This window comes from Rattus norvegicus, chromosome 8 (assembly GCF_021556685.1).
Source record: "Rattus norvegicus strain SHRSP/BbbUtx chromosome 8, alternate assembly SHRSP_T2T, whole genome shotgun sequence".
In the NCBI taxonomy this organism is placed as follows: domain Eukaryota; kingdom Metazoa; phylum Chordata; class Mammalia; order Rodentia; family Muridae; genus Rattus; species Rattus norvegicus.
This window is the reverse complement of record NC_141541.1, coordinates 114,716,911-114,740,673: the sequence shown is the minus strand read 5'-3', so window position 1 is coordinate 114,740,673 and position 23,763 is coordinate 114,716,911. Positions and strand designations below refer to the sequence as shown.

At 51.5% G+C, this 23,763-nt stretch overlaps 1 protein-coding gene across 4 annotated transcripts in view; it reads right to left on the bottom strand.

Moving 5' to 3' along the window:
- Positions 1-708: 708 nt before the first annotated feature.
- The window catches only part of Poc1a (POC1 centriolar protein A), a 68,491-nt gene continuing 45,436 nt past the window's right edge, over positions 709-23,763 (bottom strand). For 3 of the 4 annotated variants that reach the window (NM_001109296.2, XM_087563402.1, XM_087563400.1), the window contains 2 exon segments: positions 709-920; positions 20,000-20,143. In NM_001109296.2, coding sequence (NP_001102766.2) covers positions 822-920; positions 20,000-20,143 — 243 coding nt within the window. In that variant the 3' untranslated portion in view covers positions 709-821. 4 annotated transcript variants of the gene reach the window in all.

Here is a 23,763-nt window from a genome sequence, read left to right as displayed (position 1 = left end):
ACCCAAACAGCTGCAAACAATCTGAACACCCCACTTCCTGTTGCTGTCATTCTCCCTTTAGGACCTTGGGATGGACCGATGAGGTCTTATCCAGAACTGCACAAAGGTCAGTCAGAGTAGTTTTACTTCTCAGATTCCTTTACTCTCATGCATATAGAAAGCAAGAAGCCATGAGTCCTGGTGAATATACGTGGTGACAGAAATTAAGGCCATGCTAAAGGATCTACCTATTCCACCCAGCTCATTCCTGAACAAACCTGACTTAGATGGCCCTCGTGGGGGCTTTGGGGGGGAGAGGGGTCAGATGGAGAGATTCTTGGCTCATCTAAGCAACGAGCAGTCAACTTAGAAGCCAGTCAGGAGGCTAAAGGTGAGGTGAATGGAGACCTGGGGTGGGGGTGGGGTGTAGGGAGAGAGAGAGAGAGAGAAGGAACGGGGGGGGGGGGTGGTGGAGGGATGGGGGGTGGGGTGGGGGGGTGGGGCAGAGCAAGCCCACACATGCATCATCTTAAGCTTCTGAGTAAACACACAGTTCAAATGGGTACTTTTTGTTAAACTGAGTGTGGCCCTGCCTTCTGGGTCTCCAGTCTTTTCTGAGTGGCTCTGCCCACTGGGAGCTTCCCACTGTCAGATGGAGAGGTCCAGGTACCAACAGCACCTGTGGGGGTGGGGAGGGGGTAGGGAGGAGGGCACCAATCCCAGACTGGGTAAGGTGTGGCTCCCTCGGGTGGGATCCCTTTATTTATTTACTCAAGTTCCCGTACAAATCCCTGGCCTGCTATCCCCCCAATCAATTGAGCTCCTGATCCTTGCTCCCCTCATCAAGGTGGTGTTCTCTGCATGATTAGCTGCTGGTTCTCCAGGCATTGCTTCAGCCTGTCTTCTGTCAGTGTCAGCCGCTGCTCCAGAATGGACACTGTCTGCAAAATAAAAGGTATCAGGCTCAGGATGGAGGGCCTACCTTGCTGCCCTGCCCTAGGAATCACTGTAAGCCACTTCAGCCTGGTACCCAAATGCCACGTGCCTCACTCCCCACCAATGGGCTCTGCCTGGCCTTTCATGCCCTCTGTGCCTCTGGAGAATTTGTGGGCAGGAAGAGGAAAGACAGATGGCAGACCTCATAGCCTTCAGTCATTTCTCCAAGACAACCATGGAATAAGGAATTTTGAGCCCTAGTCTGGTACTCCTGCCCAGGACACAGCCCTCCCCTCTATGCTAAGGGCACTCTTTCCAAGACTGGCAGGGGACAAAGTGAGTGTCATTCATCCTATCAGCCCAAGCCCAGAGGGTGGGAGCTCTACTTGTGTGGGTCCTATGAGCACAGAGTGAGACAGTGCCACCTGGGGGTGAGGACGAGGGTGATCACTGGCAAGGGACAATGCCACATGGAACCACTTCCACGCACCCAGGCTATGTGTACTTCAAGGACCAAGGCCAGAGCTGCAGATGGGGCTCCCACAAAGATTGTAGAAATCTGTCTGCTTCCTCTGGCTTTGGGCAGCTGCACACTTCATAGAGGACTGTCACTCTGCCTGTCCCACCAGTCTCGCCAACCCTAACAACGCTAAGCTGACCCAGGCTCTGCTGGTCACTTCATACATGAAGGCCACACCAGCCACTGAGGATAAGGTCACCACACGTAAGGTCACTGTGAGCGCAACAAGCTAGGTTCCCACTGTCACTAGAAAGGCCAGGTAATGTGTCTCATCCCCTGAGGCTCCATGGATGCCTGAGCCTGATACAGCAGAAAGGAAGCTTTCATACACTCACTAAAACAGACATTTTGAGAAAGAGTTTCCCCTTCAATGCTGCTATAAATTCTCACAGCATCCTGTGTGGATGTCAGCTGTTACAAAGGGTCCCTTCTACATGAGCTGGCCAGGGATGGGAGGACTCTGTCCCTCTAGGTCTGAGGACAGAACCTGAAAAGTCACTGCCTGTAGAACATGAACTGGACCCCCTGAGGCAGAGCTAAGCTCAAAGAACTCCTCACGTCTCCAAGTTGGCCAGCCAAGGAACCAGCAACGGGTCTGCATCTCGTAAAGTGGCAGTGGAAAAAGCCCCCGGCTGGCCCAAGCAGCATTCCTGCAAGTTTCCATTGGCTGCTGTGAACTGTGCACTGCCGGAATCAGTCTTCTTCCAGCCCCTTTCCGACAGTCAGTCAGGACTCAAGGCCACAGTGGGGAGCAGCGCTGATGGCATTTCCTTTTCTGCCTGCTTTTTTTTTTTTTCTTCCCCTTTAAAACTTTTAATAGGAACCCAATTTCCAAATGCAGAGACTGCGGACCTAAAAAACAAGAGATGCTGGGCCAATGGCAGGAGTGGGGCCTCTACTCAGTTCCATGGGAGGGAGGCCCAGACTTTAGCCCAGCAGGAATGTGGTCATTAAATGTGTCTATATTAGATTAAATTGAATAGAAAAGTATCCTGTGTTTCACAACCATTCACTAATGGAGGGTGCCGGCCCCACTGGGAACACTTTTGCCTGCAGTTCTGAAGGGGTACTTACTTCTTGTTTTGTAGCCACGATGTATTGATGTATGTACCCCAAACCTCAAACTTGTGGCAATCCTCCTGCCTCAACCCTTCCAGTGCTGGGATGAGAGACAAGAACACCATGTCTGGCAAGGGACACTTCAGTGTGTGCCTTATACTTGCATCTCCCCCTACTACTATTCTAACGCATTGCTCCCTGCCAGGCAAGCTAGAAAAGTCATGCCATTTTTGTGTCTGGACACACTTTCTCTGTCTGCTCTGTCCATGAGCCTATTCTGTCAAGAGTCAGGTGGCAGTCACCACCAGGGATAACTTACCAGGCAGTTCCAAGATACATCTTAACATGTTTTGTGCCTTAACATGAACATGTTATGAACATGTGCATGAACCACCATGCCTGCTTAATGCCCACTTGGGTGCTGGGTATCAGATTTAGGGCTCTGTGCATGCTAGATACTCCACCAACTCAGCTATCTCTCCAGTGTGTGCTGCTCTTCTCTTCCACAAAGGAGAGGGTTCTCCCAGCTGTGGAAAGGCCCCACCTGGGCCTCTGAGTAGCAGGATTACACACCCTCAGTCTGGTGAGGTAACTAAGCAAGCCCCTGGCTGGGGTCTGCATAGGTCACAGACTGGAACACTCAGGACAGGCTGCTGCCACTTTGCCAGGACCTAGAGGAGGGAGGACAAAACATCTGGGATCATGGTGGACATCTGGGGCTTCCCTGCCAAGGACTAATCTTACTCTCATAGTGGGACTTTTACCTGAGGTGAGCACACGTCTACACCAGTGTCTGGGACTCAGAAAGCTTGGTAAGTATGTATTGCATCAGTGTCCAGAGGACTCTGATTACCCAGTGCCCTTACAGGGGAGCTTGGTCACACAGGCGACTAGCTACCCACCTCATTTCAAGCCCATGGAAGTCTCCTGTCACAGAAAGTCTGATCTGTCTGGGCTGGCACATAAGGCCATATCCGACTCTCAGAATGTGAATGGGACTTTAATAAAAACACACCTGCAGTACTGGGAGTCCACACTCCATGGCCTACCTGCCTTGACTTTCTTTAGTACAAAGGCAGATAAGACCTGGCCTCCCAGGTCATCCATTGATTTATGCCCCGGCCGGTTCCCTCAGACGGAAGTCAGATCAGGTTGCAGGTGCCCGAGGGGCAGAACGCCTGCCTGTCACAACTTCCAGTCACAATGTCTAAACATGTGCAGCCCGAAGAAAAGGTGGAGGCCTCCAGAGGCCCTAACTCCAGTTTGCTCAGGGCCTTGTCACACGTCTGGTAACACCGAGACACACTTTCTAGATTGCAGCCATCCCCTCCCCAAACCTCAGGCAAATGGTCTTTCATTTGCCTAAATGCCTAGGCTTGGAATTTTCACAGAAACCATGAGGGCAAGGAAAAAAAAAATGTTGGGTTGGTGAGATGGCTCCTCAGGTAATGGCAGCCACAAGACTGCCACTCTGAGTATGATCGTCAGAATCCATGGCTGAAGGAAAGAACTGAATCCCCAGAGTCGTCCTCAGACCTTTATATGCATGCTGTGGTATGTGTGTGATCATGTGTATGTGTGTGCATCCTGCATATACAGTTTAAAAAGAAAGAGAAGGAAGAAAAAAAGAGGTAATGTTTCAGGGACAATGCTGTCCTGGAGTCAGGGGTGGACAAGTGCCCATTGGTTCAAAGGGACAAATAAGTTTTATGCTGGCCGGGGGCTGTGCTGGCCCGCCTGGCCTCACGCTAGGCTGAGGGAGTGAGACATGATCAGGAGGAGGAGCTGGGGAGGAGCTGGCCAGGCAAGGCAGACAACCACAGGAGCTCACACCGTGTCACACGTCACACACGGTGGATCAAGGAGAGAGGGCCCCAGGCCCCACAGCCCTCAGAGCTGCAGGAAGAGTGTGAGAGGATGTGGCTGCTGCCTGGGAAGAGTCTGGGAGGGGCTGCATAGCTGTGGGAAGGCAAGGTGTAATCGGATGTGAGGGGTGGGGGTGGTTCAGACTGGAGAAAGGGAAGCCCTGGAGGAAACTAGACAAAATTAGAGAACTCTCTGGAGAGTGAGCCAAGATGCAGGTTAGAGAAGAGAGCCCAGGAGAGACAGGGAGTGTGAGGTCCCTTGGAGAGAACAGAGGGACACAGTAGGCCTTGTAGTGGCCTGGAGGAGGCACAGTGAACAGCGGCAGAACAAGCGCTTCTGAGTTGGGAGAGTGGAGCGGTCAGCGCATCCACAAGCCCCTGATGAAGGAAAGTGGAATCCAGCCTAGGAGGGCCAGCAATCCAGGGTACTGCAGAGCCCTGCAGGAGTCAGCCAGGTAGGGATTGCCCAGCGTAGGTGACCGGATAGGAGTAAGGTGCTGGGGACAAAACCCAAGGGCGCAATGACAAGTGGCTGGGCCAGCCCTTGGCTCAGGGAGGCAACTAAGGATTTAGGAGCTGGGGCCAGGGGGTGGGGCTGCCAGTGTGACTCATCTTGGGCTTCTGGAGGAAAATCCTCCTAGGATAGGCTCAACAATGGTATTCTATTTCCATCCTGATTTTCCTGCAAGGGGAGGGGAGACAGCGATCTGCCTCCGGTTAGGGCAACATTCCCCAAGCAAATGCGGCTTCTTTCACTCACAGTTCAAGACGAGTAAGATATTTTACGTAACACTCTGAAGGGCCTTCTAAACAGTCTAAAAGGAACTGACTCTAAAGTGACAGCCTTTATTTTTAGTCACCTAAGAACCATGGTGATTCTCAAAGAAGCTGCACCAAAATGCCAAGCCTGACACGTCTGGCACTAGGCTCTCCCCCCCCCCCCCAGTGGCAGAGAAACAGCACTAGGGTCGTTTTGATGATGGCTTTCTATACCAGCATCAGTTATGAGGTGTCTGCTGAAGGCCTGCCAGGATCCCAAGAAAGCTCTAGGACCCCCTAACAGCTGAATCTTGCTCCTTGACAGGACCAAGAACCCACAGTAGTCAGACCAGATGCCGTGCGTGGGCTTGGGTATCTCTGATGGCCTGAGGCGGCTGAGGGGAGACGCTTGGCTTCTCTGACAGATGTGACTAGAAAGCTAGGGCAACTTCACAGGGCCTCACCAGTGACCCACACTGCGCTTGCAATCCCTGCAAACTCCCAGAGAAGGGTCTTCTGTCCACTTTAAGGAGGAGTGAGAAAGTCCAGAACCCCGAGACCAGATTTCTTCCTTAAGGGAAGGCAAAACAGTGAAAAGGGTCAGGTACAACTTGGTGGTTGTCCCCCTACCTCAGGGACACCCAACACCCTCGTGCTCTCTCCCTGGGTTGCATGGGCCTTTCATTGTCCCTTCTATTTCCTGATGGCCACCTCCTGCACCTCCTGCTCATCTCCTGTCTCCCCACTACTGACCCCCTACAGTCTCACTGGCCTCTTTCCCTCTTTGGTCTGGTGTTCTCAAAGTAGGCTGATACTGCATCTCCTTACAACTCTTTCTTCCTGGTTATTTCTTCTTCTATCTCACATTTCACTGTGTTGGGAAGAAGGTAAGGGAAGCTCTCGAATGTCTTACCCACCGGTACGGTGCCCCTGACATAAAGCTGTGGGCCTCAGGCTGCAGCTCTCAGTGCTGAGGAGGCTGCTGTCCCTGGGAGAGGATTGACAACTGTCACAGAGTGGCACATTATGGTGCTTCTCAAGGATAGGATGAGTGAAAAGGCCAAGGGACAGCTGGCAAACGGTCCTGTTCTGGCCAGTGTAGTTGGGTAGGAAGAGATGTATGATAGAAATATGGCTGGTCATGGTGGTGGGGGACACCTTTAAATCCCAGCACTTGGGTGGCAGAGGCAAGCAGATCACTGAGTTCGATGCCAGCCTGGTTTACAGAGGTCTACAGGAGGGCCAGGGCTACACAGAGAAACCCTGTCTCAAAACCAAAACCAAAACCAAACAATTTTAAAAAAGAAAAGAAAGACGGAAGTTAGAGTAGGGGTCCTAGCCAAAAAAGGAGAGGGAAGGAGGAAGCCTCCATTTTCTGTTTCCTATTGCTGTGTTACTAAGCCAGGTCTGAGCAGGTCCTGTCAGGAAAGATCATATGGCGTCTGCTGCTGCCTGAAGGAACTCTGGGTGAAGACCTGACCTAACCACTGGTTCCACCAGTAGAGGCATGGAAGGCCCTTCAGAAAATAGACCAAGGATAATGTTCAAAGCCACACAGCTTCCAGGAGCTACTTCTCCCCACAGCCACGGTCACCACCTGTGCAGAAGGCCTGTCCTGTGGAAGTATCAATCACAGGACACTCATGAGGCCCTTCTGACCCACTCAGGACATCCAACAACTCTTATCACCACACCCTTGACCCACTCAGGACATCCAACAACTCTTATCACCACACCCTTGACAGGCGCCTACCACACTCAGTGCAAGGGACTCTGGTTCCCCAGGGCTTCTAGACATTGCTGTGTCCAGGACCAGTCTGGAAGGGTTGAGTTTTGGTAAAACTGCTCTGCCATCACCGATGGTAAGTGATATATATCTTAGCAGGAATTAAGAAGTGAGCTATTGGGGTTGGGGATTTAGCTCAGTGGTAGAGCGCTTGCCTAGTAAGCGCAGGTCCTGGGTTCGGTCCCCAGCTCCAAAAAAAAAAAAAGAAAAAAAAAAGAGTTAAGAAGTGAGCTATTAGGCATGTGGTAGGCCAGCCACTCTAGCTATGCTTCTCAGATACACGGCTAGGCTCTTAGGAGGATCTGCACATGTACAGGACTCAGCACAGCTTCCCTCGGCTCCCCCACTCCCCACCGAGCTCTGGGGACCTTCTTCCCAGCAGTTATACCCTACCCTGGACAGAGCACTTCGCTGTGCTCAGGTCTTATTCCAAGGAGAACCCTGGGCCCTCTTGGGAGAGAGAGTAGATTCCTGAGAGGAGGCACCTCCTGGGCCTGCTCCAGGGGCTGGAAAGTAGGTAACACGGAAGTGGGCAAGGTGGCTAAGCCAGGCAGCCAGATAGAAGTAGAATGCTGACACCCAGCCACATGCCTTCTGCCTGGGCAAGAGGAGGAGTGACTGTAGTCTAGTATGGGAGTCTAGGGCAAGATAGAGACCTACTCTGGCTAGGAAAAGACAGCAGCATTGGGCAGAAGGTAGCATTCGGCTGTCTCATAGCAACCAAGGTAGCCATAGCAGGGCTCTGTGGAGAAAGGGCTCCTGCACTAGCACACACCACATCCACCTTATGGACCCACACCTTCCTTGCCATACTCTGGCCTTTACCTCCTGTCTGTCCCCCTGACACCACGTCTCAGCTGCCAAGTGACTCATGTCCTAATTCACCTTGATTTCCACCCTTCCCATGGCCTCTAACACATCCCTTCCTACCCAAAACATCAGACTCCTGTGTGGGACACTCACATGGCACTTGTGGCTCTGTGTGGTATAGGTCACTACTGCTTCCTGAAACCCAGGTACAACTTCTCTCCCAGGATCCCTCCTGGCCCCAGATCATACTTGGGGCCTGCCTTCTTCTCCTTTGTGTGTGACTGAAGCAGGGGTGTGAGCACCTGAGAAATGTCACAGCAATTCTCGGTGAGAAGCTTTGGCCTGTGTGGCAAAAGAACAGGATTCAGACTTTGATGGTCCATGCTCAAATCTGAACTTGACCAGCTTGCCGACTGGCCTTGGCTATGTTACCGGACTCAGAGCTTCGGTTTTCTTATATGTAAAATACAGCTCTCAAGGCTACTGCAACCCTCACTTAACAACTCACGTTTATTCCACACATACTGTTGGGGTGGGAATAGGGTGCACTGTGGGCACCATGATGCCCCTAGCTCTTGCCTGGCTGGGCTTTGGGATATTGGGACACACTGACATTCCAAACAGAGTTTTCTGTGATCAGTCTTAGCAGGGTCTGAGCCACTGGGGTGCAAAGTCTGTGGCTTCTTATAGCTCCCCTACGATGGAAAACTGCTCTTAATCATTTCCAGGACTGTGGCTGATTTGGGCTTCCCAGGAGGTCTCTGTGGAGGATCTTGGGTTCCCCAGTACCCTTCCCCCCAAATTCGGGACTCTATTAAAGGCTAAGGGGTATCATTTTAAAAAAAGAAGAAGGTGCAGTTTCCCTGGCACACCACTGTGAGTAAAAGTGGTATGTCTAGGAGAAGGTTCTGGGGATGGCCACTGGCTCCAAGAACATGACCTGGACTGTGCTACACACTTCTAACTCCTTTGTTCATTTTAAAGACAGAAAATGTGGAATTAATCTCTCTGTCACATGGTTTTGACTCCACTCAAATTCTCAACACCTAAAACAGAAGCCACAAACGGAGAGCCTCTCTCTGGTGTGAGGTCTTATGAGCTATAAAACCAAAGTACGGATGCTGAGTGGGCTCTGTCCCAGCTCTGCCCTGTCCCTAGCAAGTGCTAGCCCATCTCTTGGTACATAGCCTTATGTGTGCACACACATGTGCACACAGGAAGCCCTGTTTTGCTGATGGTGGACAGTGCCTGGCCAGTCACGTGTCAAGGTGACTAGGAACTAGAGGGGCCAACTTAGCTCCCTGGAGACAGGCTATTGGTTTGAGTCCAATCCTTCCTGACACCCAGGCTCTTGGTCACAGCCCACATTGAAGGATTTGTTGTACAGGGGTTTTTAACTCTGAGGTGCCAACGCTGGCCCTCAGGCAGCCTGTCAGTCAGACATCTAGTGTCTACACCATTAGGGCAGGGTTTTGTATAAATCTTGTTCATAGACAAGTTCCAAGTCTTCCCGTTCCAAGACATGGGTGGCACTTAGAAAGCCCGTGAGGGACAAATGCTGAGTCCTGAATGTCAGGAGTAGGGAGCGCAGTTCCCTAGAGCAAAGGGCAGCTGAGGCTGGCGATGGGCGGCCTTGCTTCTCAATAGCACTTTGTTCACTTTAATCCCTCGACACAGCAAGTGTGTCAGGGAGGAAGGTGGGTGCCAGACCCCACCTGCCCCACCCCAAGCATGGCCTTGGGAGAGCCCCCCACCCTGACTTTAGGAAAGCAGGAAATGGGGAAAGACAAAGTCAGAGCTGGAATGAAGAATCAGTGAGTTAGTTCCTCCTCTTCCCATCAGCCCTGACTGATGACTTTAAGGCCTGGGGGACAGGGGCGGGGCGGCAAGGGGGACAGGGGGGATGGGGGGCGGCAGGGAGTGGAGGTCCTCTTTTCCAATGATGACATCTGTAATGTTCAAGTACCCAGGGTCACAAAACACAAGAATCTACAGAAATCCCCCACAATCTCTAACACCCTCCCCCCTAGCCCACAGTCTGCTGCAAGCAATCCTCGCTCCTGGAGCCCATGGGTCCCGGCTCTGTTTCATATTATCTCAGGGGTATAGGATTTCTCTGACGGTTCTCCCTGCCCCAGTCCCCATCTCTGATGAATTAGCTCTCTTAGGGAAGTACACGAAATGCTATTTTCTATCATTGGATTAGCCACTGGATTAAGGAATTTTGACTAATTTACCTTCTCATGGCTTCATAGCAATTCCTCTTTCACCTCTCAATAAGCAGAGCCTCCTAAAAGGAGATGCTAGAAAAGGACCCACCTCCAGCAGTTGTAAATCGAGATGCTCCAAGGGCCCTGGAGCATGGCTCATACCCCAGGAGACCAGAACACAGCCCTGCCAGCGTGGACCTGGGTTTAGTGCCTCTCCTTGCCAGCCGTGGGAAAGGGACAGGACGCGGGCATGCTTGTCCAGAGGTTCTGCTACACTGAGTCTATACTGAGTCCAACATGGACCTTGGCCACCTTTTGCATCCCACGCCCAGAAGACTGCTCTGCGCTGGGAGGCCTGCAAAACATCGCTACAGCTCCTGCCCAATAGGACAGCTGCAGGGACAGAGAAGGGCATGTGTCACCAGGATGTGTTTTCTTAAGCTTCCTCTGCCACTTGGACCTACCAGGGAAAATCCACTTCCCTGCCCTGAGTTTTCCAGCCTTGGCCCATCCAGGGCGAGATGTAGAACTGTTCTCAATCACTGTGCTAGGCCAAGCTCAACACTTTTACACTGTTGCAGCCCCCGGGATGAAAAGGGTTTGTGTGCTCAGTACCGGTTAGGTCAGTGAGTGGATGGGAACAGCAAGCTTTTCCTGGCTTTGCTGTAATGGAACTTCGGCAGAGAGAGCACCTGGCAGCCTACAGGGGCAGCTGTGGCTTGGTTAATCTCAAGGCAGCACAGCCTGTCTGCAGCTGTCCGACCTAAAGCTTACACAGGCCCCTTTCGTGTTCTGTGCTTGACCCTTCCTTTAGAGGACTCCAGATGAACAAGAGCAGGTACTGGAGTCCCCTTACCCATTTCTAAGCACATCCTGCACCAGCTGGAATGAGGGGTCCATGCATGGCATCTCATATGTCCCCACTCCCAACTCCTGCTCACCGTCTTCCAGCCCGCCCACTACTCTAGCTTGGAGCCCCAGAAGTCTCCTATGACCAACCGTGAACATTCCCAGGCTCCAGAGGTAACCGCAGCCATTGCCTGGCCCATTTCAATCTGCAGCTTCTTTGGGGGGTAGGGGGTTACTTTTCACCACAACCGCAGACGGGATGGAAGACGGAAAGCAAGCCATGTCTGCCAGATCCCCAGGGAGCTGCATCCAGCCTTCCATGCAATACCAAGTGCAGGCTCGTTTTGGAGTGCAACGAATAAGCTGTGCTGTGAGTGGAGGCTGCAGACTGCCCTGACTGGGTACTTGAGGCAGGAATGGCCTCCCCCACCCTTCCCCATTGTAAAGCCACAGGAGCCTGTGGACTGAATGCCAAAGCCAGCAACAGGGCTGGGGATGAGGGGCCAGGGACTAGACAGATGTTCTTATTCTTCCCTGGAGCGTCTGCAACTAGCTAAAGGCAGGCATCAAGCCTGTCCCCACCACACATTATACAGTGTCTCCCAAGAAGTAACCTCTTATCAGGAAGACAAGCAAGCCTCCCTCTCCAAAGCCCCAAGTGGCAGGGGCTCAGGACGTTCTGAACTTGACTGTGCTGAAGGGTAGCCCAGAAATGTCCGTCTGGAGAGCATGACAAACTCACTCTGGACTGCCTGTGTGTGCGTGCGTGCTTAGATGTGCCTGTTAGCAAACACTGATGTGCAAAGGCTGGTCTCAGTGGAAACAAACGAGTACCCTCTTGTAAGCAGGGACTGCCAGGCGGCATGCAAGGGAACTCTTGCTCTGCGCCTTCCCCACAAATTGGGTTTGGGATCCCACGAGAGGACTCATAGGGAAAATGGTGTAACTACTTTTAAAATCCAGTTGTTCCTACAAACAACAGCTGGCCTGCATGACAAAGAAGGACACTGAGAGCTCCAGGAAGTAGTCACACAGCTTGGCCCACAGCACAGTGGTGTGGGCTAGCACCCCCACCTTTTCCAGTAGGGTGGAAGTAGACACTTTACCCCAGTAGCCCATTAAGCAGGGAACTGCTGGGACTTGGCAGGGTGGGGGTGGTTAAAGGTGTCTAAATCCCCAAATCAAACAAAAACCCTTGGCCTTGTTGAACGACATCAGCAGAGTTCAGGGACCTCAACATCTGGCAAACGTGACTGCCAAGGAGCCTCAAATCAGCAGAGCTTCTACGGCCTGGTTCTTCTTGCTTTAATTTCAAGCCTTAGAATAGAGCTTAGCAGTCTCTATGAGCCATAGGGACCCAACTGTGACATCACGGCATGGCTGGGGCTGGCCTGAAGCACTGCGTGCTACTAAAAAAACACTTGGAGCAAGAATTTGCAAGAATTTCATGGCTTGGTATTTTTAAAAAGCAGCAAGATGTGAAACTTGAGTCAAAAATAACTCTGCTGTCGGCTCCTGAAACAGAACCACTGAGCCCCTGGCTAAGCCTGTGCTGGGCTGTGCACATAAGCCTCCCAGGCTTCCAGGATCTCCACTGTCTACACTCCATGCTCCACCCCAAGTCCTGAAGAGAAAACCAGGGCCTCGAAAGCTCAAGAGAGTAGCAAGGCTCCACCCAGCAATTCTTCAGGATTCTGAGTCCACAGTGTAACACAAGGGAGCCAGTGGGCAGCTGAGCTTGATCAAGACTCTACCTGCCTGCCAGCTAACCTCTATAGCATCAATATGGGGGCACGAGGGGAAAGAACACGCAGGTCAGAGCCTGTGCTGGAGCCCCTCGATGTGTGATGTCACACAAGCAAGTACGGCAGCCCCAGGGTCGGGACTGAGTCCTCCAGGTCTTGTCATGAGGGACAAGCCTAGCACGGCAGCAGAGCAGACCTCACAAGGCCTCATGGGAAGACCTGGCTCTACCAGCATTGCTGATGTCTGCTGCCTACCTCAGAAGACACAAAGGCAGAAAGCCGGGTGGTTGCACCCATGTTTCTGAAGGACAGTGCACGAAGTGGGACAGTCAGTAGTGCAGAAACAGCAGGGACAGCCACTACAAGGGCTCTAACTGCCGCACCAGGTGCTCTACCCCACAGAAGGCCTTGAGAAGTAAAGCCCAACCACAGTGCTCTAACTCCTGGCTTTTCCCTTTAGGCTTCTAGGGTAGAACCTGCTTTGTTAGCAAAATGACTGAGGCAGGCCAATCGTGAGGGTGATGTGGGTACCATATGTATGCTGTCTATGGAGGGGATGAGGTGATGAGCTCAGAGCAGAGTCCTCCAGGGGAGAGAAAGCACACAGCAGGAAATGCCTTTAATCTTTAAGTTGAGTACCAGGCCGGCCAAGGTTACAGGTTAAAAACTCTGCCTCTCCGCCCCTCCTCCCCTCCATTTTTTTTTTTTTTTCAGGGCTGGAAAGAGGCTCAGCCTCTAAGAGACTGGCTGCTCTCCCAGGGGACCTAGGTTTGGATCCCAGCACCCACATGGTAGCTCACAATAACCTATAACTCTAATTCCAGAGGGTCTGACACCTTCTTTTGGCCTCCATGGGCACCAGACACATGGGATGCACAGACATACAAGCAGACAAAACACCCATACACGTAAAATAAAAATAAATAAATCTTAAGAAAGAAGGAAGGAACACCCACATTTTCCCCAAGCCAGTTGCTGCTGATGTCTAAGACAAAAGTAATAAACGCTGCTGGCCTCCCAGTTACTTAGGTAACTGGATTCTAAGAAAGACTGTCATGAGACGTGCTCATCTCAGGAGAACGTCAATCTCCTCGGCCCTGGATGCTTTAGTTCAGGATCAGACTCACCTGTAATCTCAACAGCAGCTTCACCCCAGTGCCACTGTCACCTCCTGTGTGCCCCTGCCCCAGACACTTGCACTTCCCTGGCAGCTCACAGCACTCCTGAATGTCCACTTCTGCTGCTCCCATGCTTCAGGCTCGCAGGGCTGTCCCCCGGTGCCACATACGACACTGGACTAACTGCTGATCTTTACCTCAGCTGCTGCCCCTGTGCAGTTTACCAGTTAACCAAGGATCCTAGCAGGTTTAGCTACACCCAGCACTCAGGAGGCAGAAGCAGGTGGAGCTCTTGAGTTCAAGGCCAGCCTGGTCTACAGAGGGAATTCCAGGACAGCCTGGGCTACACAGAGAAACCCTGTCTGGGGTGGGGGGTGTTGGGGAGGGGGGAAGGAAGGAAGGAAGGAAGGAAGGAAGGAAGGAAGGAAGGAAGGAAACTAAGGCCACAGGAATGGTATCAAAGGTCCAAGGCACACAGAAACCCACATAAAGCTGTTCCCATGTTTCAGGCTTCAAATCTAGGAAAGTGATGTGCCGAGGCGTCTGATAGGCAGGCGGCTTACTCAGTAGGCTTCTCCATACTTGGTGGGTATGAATGAAGCTGAAGAATCCTGCCTGCTCTAAGCATGGATGGCATCCAGCTAGGATTAGATCCTCCATGAGCTCAGCAGAGGAGCAAGTGAAGCCCCAAGGAGCAGTCTCACAGGGATAGTAAGAACGAGCTCTCTTCTACACCAAGAGCAAGCACATGCCAGGGTAAGAGTGAGAGAGTGAGTGAGTGAATGAGTGTGTGTGTGTGGGGGGGTATGAATATATGGTGTGTATGTGTGTGTTCATGTGCCTTTTGTGCTCTCATTACAGAGCCCCAAGGCTTTATCATCCTTCAGGAAGGCTAAGTTTGTTCTACAGGGAACGGTTCGGGTGGGCAGTCGTAGAGGTTGAAGTCAGGGTATTGTGAATGCTGGGTAAGCACTACCTATGTTCCCACCATTTTTTATTTAAACTCTCTTAACAGCTAAGCCATCTCTCCAACCTCAAACTTCTTCTTTTAATTATTTATTAGTGAAGGAAGGTGCACAAAGTCCACGCATGTGCATAGAGGTCAGAGGATGATCCCCTCAGCTTTATGTGGGTTTCAGGGATCAAAGATTGGCAGGCATGCCCAGCAAGTGCTTTACTGATGAGACATCTTGCTGGTTCTGCAGGAAACTTCCTGATGAAGACATCCCAAATTCCACCCAAACTGTTTAGCAAGGGATGCAGGGATGCTCTGCCCATGGTGGCTAAGATCAGGATTACCTGCTTCCTGCCAAAGCCACAGGCTGGGTGGAGCCAGGTGAGGCCACCCTTGTTGAGGCCTTGTCAGCACCTCTCTCATGGCTTCCATGCATCTGAAGGTTAGCTCCTCTGATGGTGAGGAGAGCCCAGAAGACCTGTTGGCTCCAGCCAAGTGTCAGGATGTGCACACTCAGGGGCTTTCCATCTAAAACACAGCCAGGAGGAGACGAGCAAACGGACCCACACCTTGCAAGGTCATTTCAAAAGCTCTGTTCCTCTTATAGATGCTCCCTGCCCCCACCCCCTCTGGGATTAAAGGCATGCACCACTACGCTTGCCTTAGAAGTGCGCGTTTGAAAATTAATGTGTGCATTTTATAAACATGGAAGTCTCTAAGGTAAAACCAGCTCAACCCCAACCTAGGGCTAGAGAACTGATTTCTGATGCAGCACTCACCACAAGGGCAGCTGGGAAACTGAGGACCTGCAAGGCCTCTTGACCCCTAGGGGCCAACCACCTGGTCAGCTTGGGAGGCTAGAAGCCTCAGTTATGCTGATGTCATCACCCATTGACCTGTGGTGAAGTCTGACTCCAAGGTTTTAGAAAGTTGCCTACCAGGGTTGGGGATTTAGCTCAGTGGTAGAGTGCTTGCCTAGCAAGCGCAAGGCCCTGGGTTCGGTCCCCAGCTCCGAAAAAAAAAAAAGAAAAAAAAAAAGAAAAAAAAAAAAAAGAAAGTTGCCTACCAGGAGCAAGCCTGTGACAGCTTAGCCTCTTGCTAAGTCTCTGTCTTTCTGTCTTTCTGTCTGTCTGTCTCTCACATACCGCCAGCTTCTGCTAGGCTAGGTGGGCTCCAGGTCTGCTGTCTTCAGTGTCCCATCACTCCTGGGCTGCTGTTCTGTAACCCCCACCAGAGGACCCAAGGCCTCCATGCCTTCACTGGCTGGGCTCCTTATGCCTGGCTCTTGGCTTTCACAATGGCCCTAGCTGCCTGCTTCTCCTTAAAGCCTGGCTCTGACATGACATTCAGTTAAGGAGACTTCTCAGGGATGGCAGTGGGTTTCACACAGGGGCAAACAGAATGGGCTCAGTGAATGTGTGTTCATAGGGGAACCATGACTGCTATTGGAAGGGCTGAGAAATGGCTCTCTTGGGCCCTGGGAAAGCCTAGCCTCAGGAGGCAGGAGAAGACTAGAGGAAGGCTTTGTGGTGCTGTCATACACGAGGCTCTGGCCCAGCAAGCCTTGGGTCATGGGGACAGCAGGACAGCTCCTAACATGACAAAAGCACAGAGCCCAGCTGGGCCCTGCTTGATGAGTCCCACGGGGGGCATATTTTATATTCCCAGAGACCCGGGGAGCGGGTGCCGGAGTAGCACTGCGTTCCAGACCTACAGGAGGCTTGGGTTTTCCTACGATCGCTACTGGAGGCTGCAGTGAAGCCAGACATACTCCCAGCCCCAAGGGGCGGTGGTGGTGGTGCTCAGTTCCCTGAATTTAGGACTTTTCTTTATAGAAGGGCTGCTTGGGGCAGAGTGTCTCCCTGAGAAGGGCTGAGAATTTGTATCTGTCCCTCAGCCTCGTGGTAAACAGACTACAAACGTCCACACAGGCTGTCTTGCCCCACGGAACTGCACACCCACACACCCAGACTGTTGACTAAGAAGGTAGGTTTTGTTTGTTTTATATTTTTTTGTAGACCAGGCTGGCCTTACATTGTTGATCCTCTTGCCTCAGCAATCCAAGTGCCAAGTGTGAACTTTAAGAACTAGGGTGGTGGTGTTGCTATCTTTGATCCCACCACTTGGAAGGCATAGGGAGGCCTCTGTGAGTTCGAAGCCTATCTGATCTGCAGTGTAAGTTCCAGGACAGCTGAAACTACATAGAGAATCTTGCCACCAAAACAAAAACCAACCAACCAAACAAAACAAAACAAAACAAAACAAAACAAGAAAAGAAAGAAAGAAAGAAAAAACACCCCTAGGGTCCTTGGTAATAGGTACTGGAGGACCCGTGACTCATTCAGAAATCATCCCTGCCCACTATCCAGTTCAACAGCGTGGCTCTGGAAGGATGTTCTGTGGGGTAGAAGTGTAGACTTTCTTGAAGAGGAGGAAAAGGCAGTAAGTATGCTCACACAGCACAATAGATAAGTCACATGGATATATCACTGAAGCAGGAGTTGGTGCTGAGGTGGCCAGAGCACAGAGCACAGAAAACTTGAGGACTAAGCACATAGTAGGAGTAACTGATGAGGGGTAGCACTCAAGGCCAGCACTCACAGAATAAACAGGGGCCCTGCTCCACAAACCACTTGAAAAGGAAGGTGGCAGTGGCTGCCTGGGCTGCCACTCAGGAGAGAGCTGGTTCGGTTAGGACGGGGCCTCCAAAGAGCACAATCTCAAATGTACCATGTAGAAAACGGGGCTGAACCTCATGGCCTTGTGTGGGGCTTTAAGGAATCCAAGCTTCCTCAAGACACAGTGGGTCCAAGGGCAACACTTTTCACTTTGTGGTACCAAGGAACACAAAGGCGCTGTCAGAGGAGAAGACCGCTATGGAGTTGGGAAGAGACCAGTGTCAGGTAGGACATCCAGACACCCAGCTGCAGGCCACTTCTACTCTGTGAGATGGCTTCGTACAAAGTTACTATCATACTCCTGACCGTTAACACAAAACAACCTTCCATGTGCACCCCCAAATAAGCAACAGAAAACGTATTGCGTGCTATACGCCTGTATTTTTAGCCATCTTCTCAGACTTAATTTCCAATTTTATCCTGTAAAGTCCTAATGACTCCGCCTCCCCTGACCTCTCACTTGAAGAGGCTGTGAAGAACAAGAGGCAGTTTCTGTTGGGCTTGAAGTGGGGTTTTCATCTGAAAACCTTGGCACATTGTTCACGTCTCTTCGGAGAAGGCTTTCTTTTTCTCAGGGGTTCTCGGGCTTCCCGGGATGTCTGTCCACTGTGCTCTGGAGTCCCACAACCCTGGCGCCCAGCCACTCAGCCTCTCCCATAGGTGCTTCCATCCATGGCCCAAGGCAAGATGGAGTGGCTTGTCTCCCTTAGCCCAGGGTTTAGAGTCAGGGAAGGGACAGCAGGCTGCTTCAGCTCCATTTCTACTAGCTGTCCTTTACAGTTCTCCTGTAGGACTGAACTAGGGACAGATCCTGCCTCTCCCTGCTTTTACAACCCTTCCTTGCAGGCTGTCCCACAGCCAGCATGGGATGTCGGGATCTGTAGGGTCCCTGCCAGGCATCTACAGCCAAGGCACCAGGAAGACAGAGGGTCTTTCAGCACTGGCTTGCCCAGTGGCCCCCCTCGTAGTGCCACATGTCAGCTACCCTGGATTGGTTCTTCCAGACCACAGCAGTTGCTCTTTCGTCAAGGCCTCCCTCAGATATGATGCTCTTCTGGCAACCACAGTGCAGCTACCACCTCCTGTTGGGGTTCTTGCTTACTGAAGGTGCCATGCTGTAATTTGCAAGTTACTAATGTAAGCTAAGCTCCAAAGAGTAGGACCCACATTTACCTCACTGAAGAAGACCATCGGTCACATAAACACTTCCTCAGCAGATACCTAGAATCAGGCAAGAGCCAAACACTGCAGAGATTCAAATCTGCTAACCCTTACCGAAAATAGCAAAGGCCAGCGCTCAGACCACCTGTGCATTAGTCAGGGGACGGGAGTTTAAAGAACTGAAGGGGTCGTTCCAAGGGCTCCTGGGAAAAAGCATGGATGGTGCTGAGTTCAAGGCCAGGCCTGCAGAGAGTCCAACTCACTGCGCCCAGCTCCTGGCGGGCGAGAACAGCATGGACAGGATTTCTCTCAAAGCACTGTTGTGACCCTACCATACCACGGTGGGCAAACTCTGGCAGAGACCTGTGTGGAATTTAGTGGCTGGGGCTTACATAGCTCCATCAGTCAGAATCCCAGGAAAGACACTACTATTTCATTAATGTCAGTTGGAAAACAGGGCCATTCTCTTCCCTACCCCCTTTACACTCACAGAAACTATTTATTTATTTTAGAAGACAGAGTTTCAAACTATGTAACCTCCCCCTGGAAAACAGGTCCATTCTCCTCCTCACCCCCTTTACACTCACAGAAACACTTTATTTATTTATTTTAAAAGACAGAGTCTCACACTATGTAACCTTGGCCAGTCTGGAACTTATTAAGACTTATAGACCAGACGGGCTTCAAACTCACAGACACCCACTGCCTCTGCTTCTCCAGTGCTAAATTCAAAGGTGTAAGCCACCATGCTGGCTAGTTTTATGTCAACTTGACACAAGCTATCATGATCTGGGAAGAGGGAACCTTAATTAAGAAAATGCTTTCATAAGATCAAACTGTGGGGCTGGGGATTTAGCTTAGTGGTAGAGCGCTTACCTAGGAAGCGCAAGGCCCTGGGTTCGGTCCCCAGCTCCGGAAAAAAAAAAAAAAAAAAAAAAAAAAAAAAAAAAGATCAAACTGTAAGCAAGCCTCTAGGACATTTTCTTAGTGATTGATGAGGGAAGGCCCAGTCCACTGCGGGTGGAGCCACCCCTAGGCTGGTGGTCCTGGGCTCTATAGGAAAGCAGGCTGAGCAAGCCAGTAAGCAGCACTGTTCCATGGCCTCTGCGTGAGCTCCTGCTTTCAGGTTCCTGCTCTGTTTTAAGTTTCTGTCCTGATTTCCTCTAATGACAGCCTACAATGTGAGAGTGTAAGCCAAATAAGTCCCTTTCCCTCAACACGTTTTGGTTTTTGGTCATGGTATTTCATCACAGCAATAGAAACCGTAACAAGACAGGCACCATGCCTTTGACCCAGTGAAGGATACAGTTCATGAGGAACACAAAGGCACCCTGAGCTTGTCTTAAAAAACCCAGCGGTTGCTGGGAACGTGATGGCCACACACCTGTGACAATAGTACCTGTGACAGCAGTACTGAGGCTGGAGTAAGGGGTCTCCAGTTCAAGGTCAGCCTTGGCCATCCAAGGTGACCCTGACTCATTAAAATAAAAGTCAATACCTGCTAACCACCATCAAATGATACAAACACCAAGCAACACCGATGAGGGGTGTAGTCCCAGCAGGCCCTACCTGTGTGAGGACGTCCAGCTGGCCCACGATGTGCTCAAGTGTGCTGGTCAGTGTCTGGGGCATGCTGATGGGCTCCTGGGCGTCACTATGAACTGACTCCAGACTCCTGTCTCTGCCTGGTGGGACGGGCAAATCCATTTCTGGCTAAAAACAGAAAGAGACCAGGCCCTCAGTCTATTTAGTGGTTGAGACAACAAGGAGAGAGAACCATCTCTAGAGGCTTATCTGAAAAGCCAGGAGAGCTGAGGAAATGGCTTCTACGTCAGCAGGGAACGCAGTGAGATAGGACAAGTACCCCTTCCTCACACCAAGGTTCATGTGCCCATCTTATGGCAGAGACTGAGGAGAAGTGGAGGTGAGTGCTCTGCAATCCATACTACTGGGCACGGGGGCAGGGCACCCCTGAGTGCTCAGAATACTCTCACATCTCAGAGGTCCTCAGGGAGGCCGATCCAGCTCGCAACTCTTCCTTCTCAGGCACCAACCAGGATGCGTCTTGGAGGAGCCAGAGACGAGAAGACTGCAAAGCCCTCAAGTCCCTCTTCCCCCAGACGGCTTGATTTCAATCCTGCCCTCCCAACGGCCGTGCAGCTGTGGCCCAGAAATGAGAGGGGATGTTCCAACCCCTGCCCTGCCCCAGATTCCCTGAAAAACCAAGATCTTTGTGTGACTCTTGTGCCCAGATGGCTGGCAGGAGCCTGAATCCACAGGACAGCCACAGCTGGCTTCTTTCCAACAGGACTCCAGGAATGGGAGGCACTTGGGTTTTTATGACTCGAGGGGTGACTAAGCCCCCAAGTCATAAAAGTTGAGCCCCTCTCTATACTCAAAGGAAGGCTTCTCCTGCCTCAGGAAGCAGCCTGCATGTATGGAGCAGGATTCCCTGAGCATGGGTGCCTGGAGGCAGTTCAGCAGATGCCACAGTCCCAATCCTGCAGCTCCACTGTGTAAAACTGACAGCCCGTGCTTGGGTCAGTTCCCAAACTTTGATGACCTACACGTGTCTAGTGGACATTCCAGACGTACCATGTCACCCGCAGGGCTCTGCCAGTCCAATCCAGCTCCTTCCGCACCCTCTTGCTTGTGCCCTGGCACTCACACGGCATTTCTCTCTTCATGGATACTTTGCTTCACCCTCTCCCTCTGCTAAAAGTGTCCTGCCCTCCTCATCAGGGGCTCCGCTGCTCCTGCATACCCAGGCCTCCTTCCTGCCCCATTCCTCTAGCCACTTCATCTTGAAAACAAGGGCTAGCACACAGGCAGACGAATTGGTGCTCCCTGTTCATGGGCCTCCTGCGTGGGCTGTGCTCTCACCCCTTTCCACACAAATCTAGGACATCACGAGGGTCAAAGCTTGTGGACCACCCATGTACCACAGAGCTAAGCCTACTGTACCGAGAAGCTACCCAGCTCCCAGAGCCATAGGCAGTGGAGTATACTGGGGACAATTGGGACTCACCTCCAACACTGCCCAGCCCTGACAGTTCTGGGATGCCTGGAGACCCACAGCAAGCTGGCTGTTCACACCTCCCTAGAACACTGCCCAGCCCTGACAGTTCTGGGATGCCTGGAGACCCACAGCAAGCTGGCTGTTCACACCTCCCTAGAACACTGCCCAGCCCTGACAGTTCTGGGATGCCTGGAGACCCACAGCAAGCTGGCTGTTCACACCTCCCCCATGTGTCTTCCCTTAGACTAATCCACTAACCAGCTGTGGAGGATGGTCTGGCCTGGCAATGCTCACCGTGATTACATCACAGTCTTTGGAAGGAATGGACGCAGGAGAGGGTTCAGGTGACAAGGGAATGCACAGCAAGTCGGCTGTGGAATCTACCTGAATATTTTTCTTTATTAGGAAAGAGTTCTGATCTTATAAACCACAAACTTTCAAGGACATATTGATATGAACTTGAAAAATGCCAGCTCTGGTGGCCAAAGAACTTGAGTGTATGAGACATGAGCCAGAGGGACATTCTTGAGAATGAAATTGGTGTCATGAGCACATGTCCACTGTTGACATGCCTACTGTGTGATGACCACATGTCCACTGTTGACATGCCTACTGTGTGATGACCATATGTCCACTGTTGACACGCCTACTGTGTGATGACCACATGTCCACTGTTGACACGCCTACTGTGTGATGACCACATGTCCACTGTTGACACGCCTACTGTGTGATGACCACATGTCCACTGTTGACATGCCTACTGTGTGATGACCACATGTCCACTGTTGACACGCCTACTGTGTGATGTGGCCATTTCCTAAGCTCTTGGCTATCAGAACCAGGGCTCTTCCATTGTGGAATCAATGTACTTTAGATCTCAGTGCCTACCCAGAAGCCCATTGCATAAGGAAACACTTCAGAAGCCTGCCAGCCTTGCCAAGACAGCTCGGACCCAGCACAGTGATCTCCAGGCTCAGGTAGTTCTGCCTCGGGTGAGGAATGAGAAGCTGGAGAGGCCTTGGCTCCATCACTCTAGCTAGTGCCTCTACCTTCTCATCTGTAAAATAGGGTCAGTGAGTTTAGACGGGCGCACCTGAAGTCACCCTCAAGCCTTGTGCCCCTGCTCACTCCTTTCAGACAGACATACTCTTCCCCAGGGCAGGAGAACTGTGGATCCACTAGGACAGACTTCTGAGAAAAGGTTACAGGCTTCCTGTCCCGAGGGCAGGCATCTTCCTGGGGACCGCCAGACTGGTGCTCCCTGCTGCCTGGGAAGGAGGGAATGGAAATTCTGAGTGTTTCTGCAGAGCAGCCCGAAGGCTGCCAGTGCTGAACTGAGCTTCTGGAAACCAGGGATGATGAGGTGGGGGTGGGGAGTGAGCGCCAACTTTAGCAGTCTCCTTCTGAGCCAAAGCTGAGCAGATCCAAGGGAGCAGCAAAGACTGGAGCCGTGGTGCTCCAAGCTGGAGACGTGGCTTCAGGGGAGATATGTGTTCCCATGGATACCAGGGATATGGGCTGTCTTCCCGTCACAACAGAGGAAACTGAGGAAAGAAATGCAAATCCTGGCACTCTGAGGCTAAGACAAGAGGGCTGTGAATTCCAGGGTAGCCTGGGCTACATATGGAGACATATGGGGTGGCGGAATGAAGACAAGTACTTACTGAGTTCAATCCCAAACCCATGGCAGAAGGAAAGAACTGACTAACAGACATTGTCCTCTACCCTTCAAGCACATGCTACACTACACACACATGTATACTTAATTTAAACACACACAGACAAACAGACACACAGACCCACAGACACACACACAGAGTTTTTTGAGATAGGGTTTCCTATGTAGCCCTGGTTGTGCTAGAACTCATTCTATAGACCAGGCTGGCTTTGAACTCATAGAGATCCGCCTGCTTCCTGAGTGGTGGAATTAATTAGAAAAGGAAAAATATAATAAGAAAAATATAATAAGAAAACAACTTAAAAGAATGTGGGGTTTCTGGAAGCTGTGCATGGTCCCTGTTACCCCAATACTCGGGAAACTGAGGCAGGAGGATCACAAATGTGAGGCCAGTCTAGGCTTCAAAGTGAACTTAAGGCCATGGTCTAGGCCATCCTGTCTCAAAAGATCAAAGGGGGCATCACAGCACTGAGGCTGGCCAGTACTGTTTACCTGCCATCTACTGCAAGCCCTGATTTAACATCACCTCACTAGATCCTTGAGGGTCCTTCACAGTAGAGGTTGTTTTATTATTTTTCAGACAGAGGACACTCAGTCTAAGTGCTCTCTCAGGAAAGATCACCCTGGCACGCTACA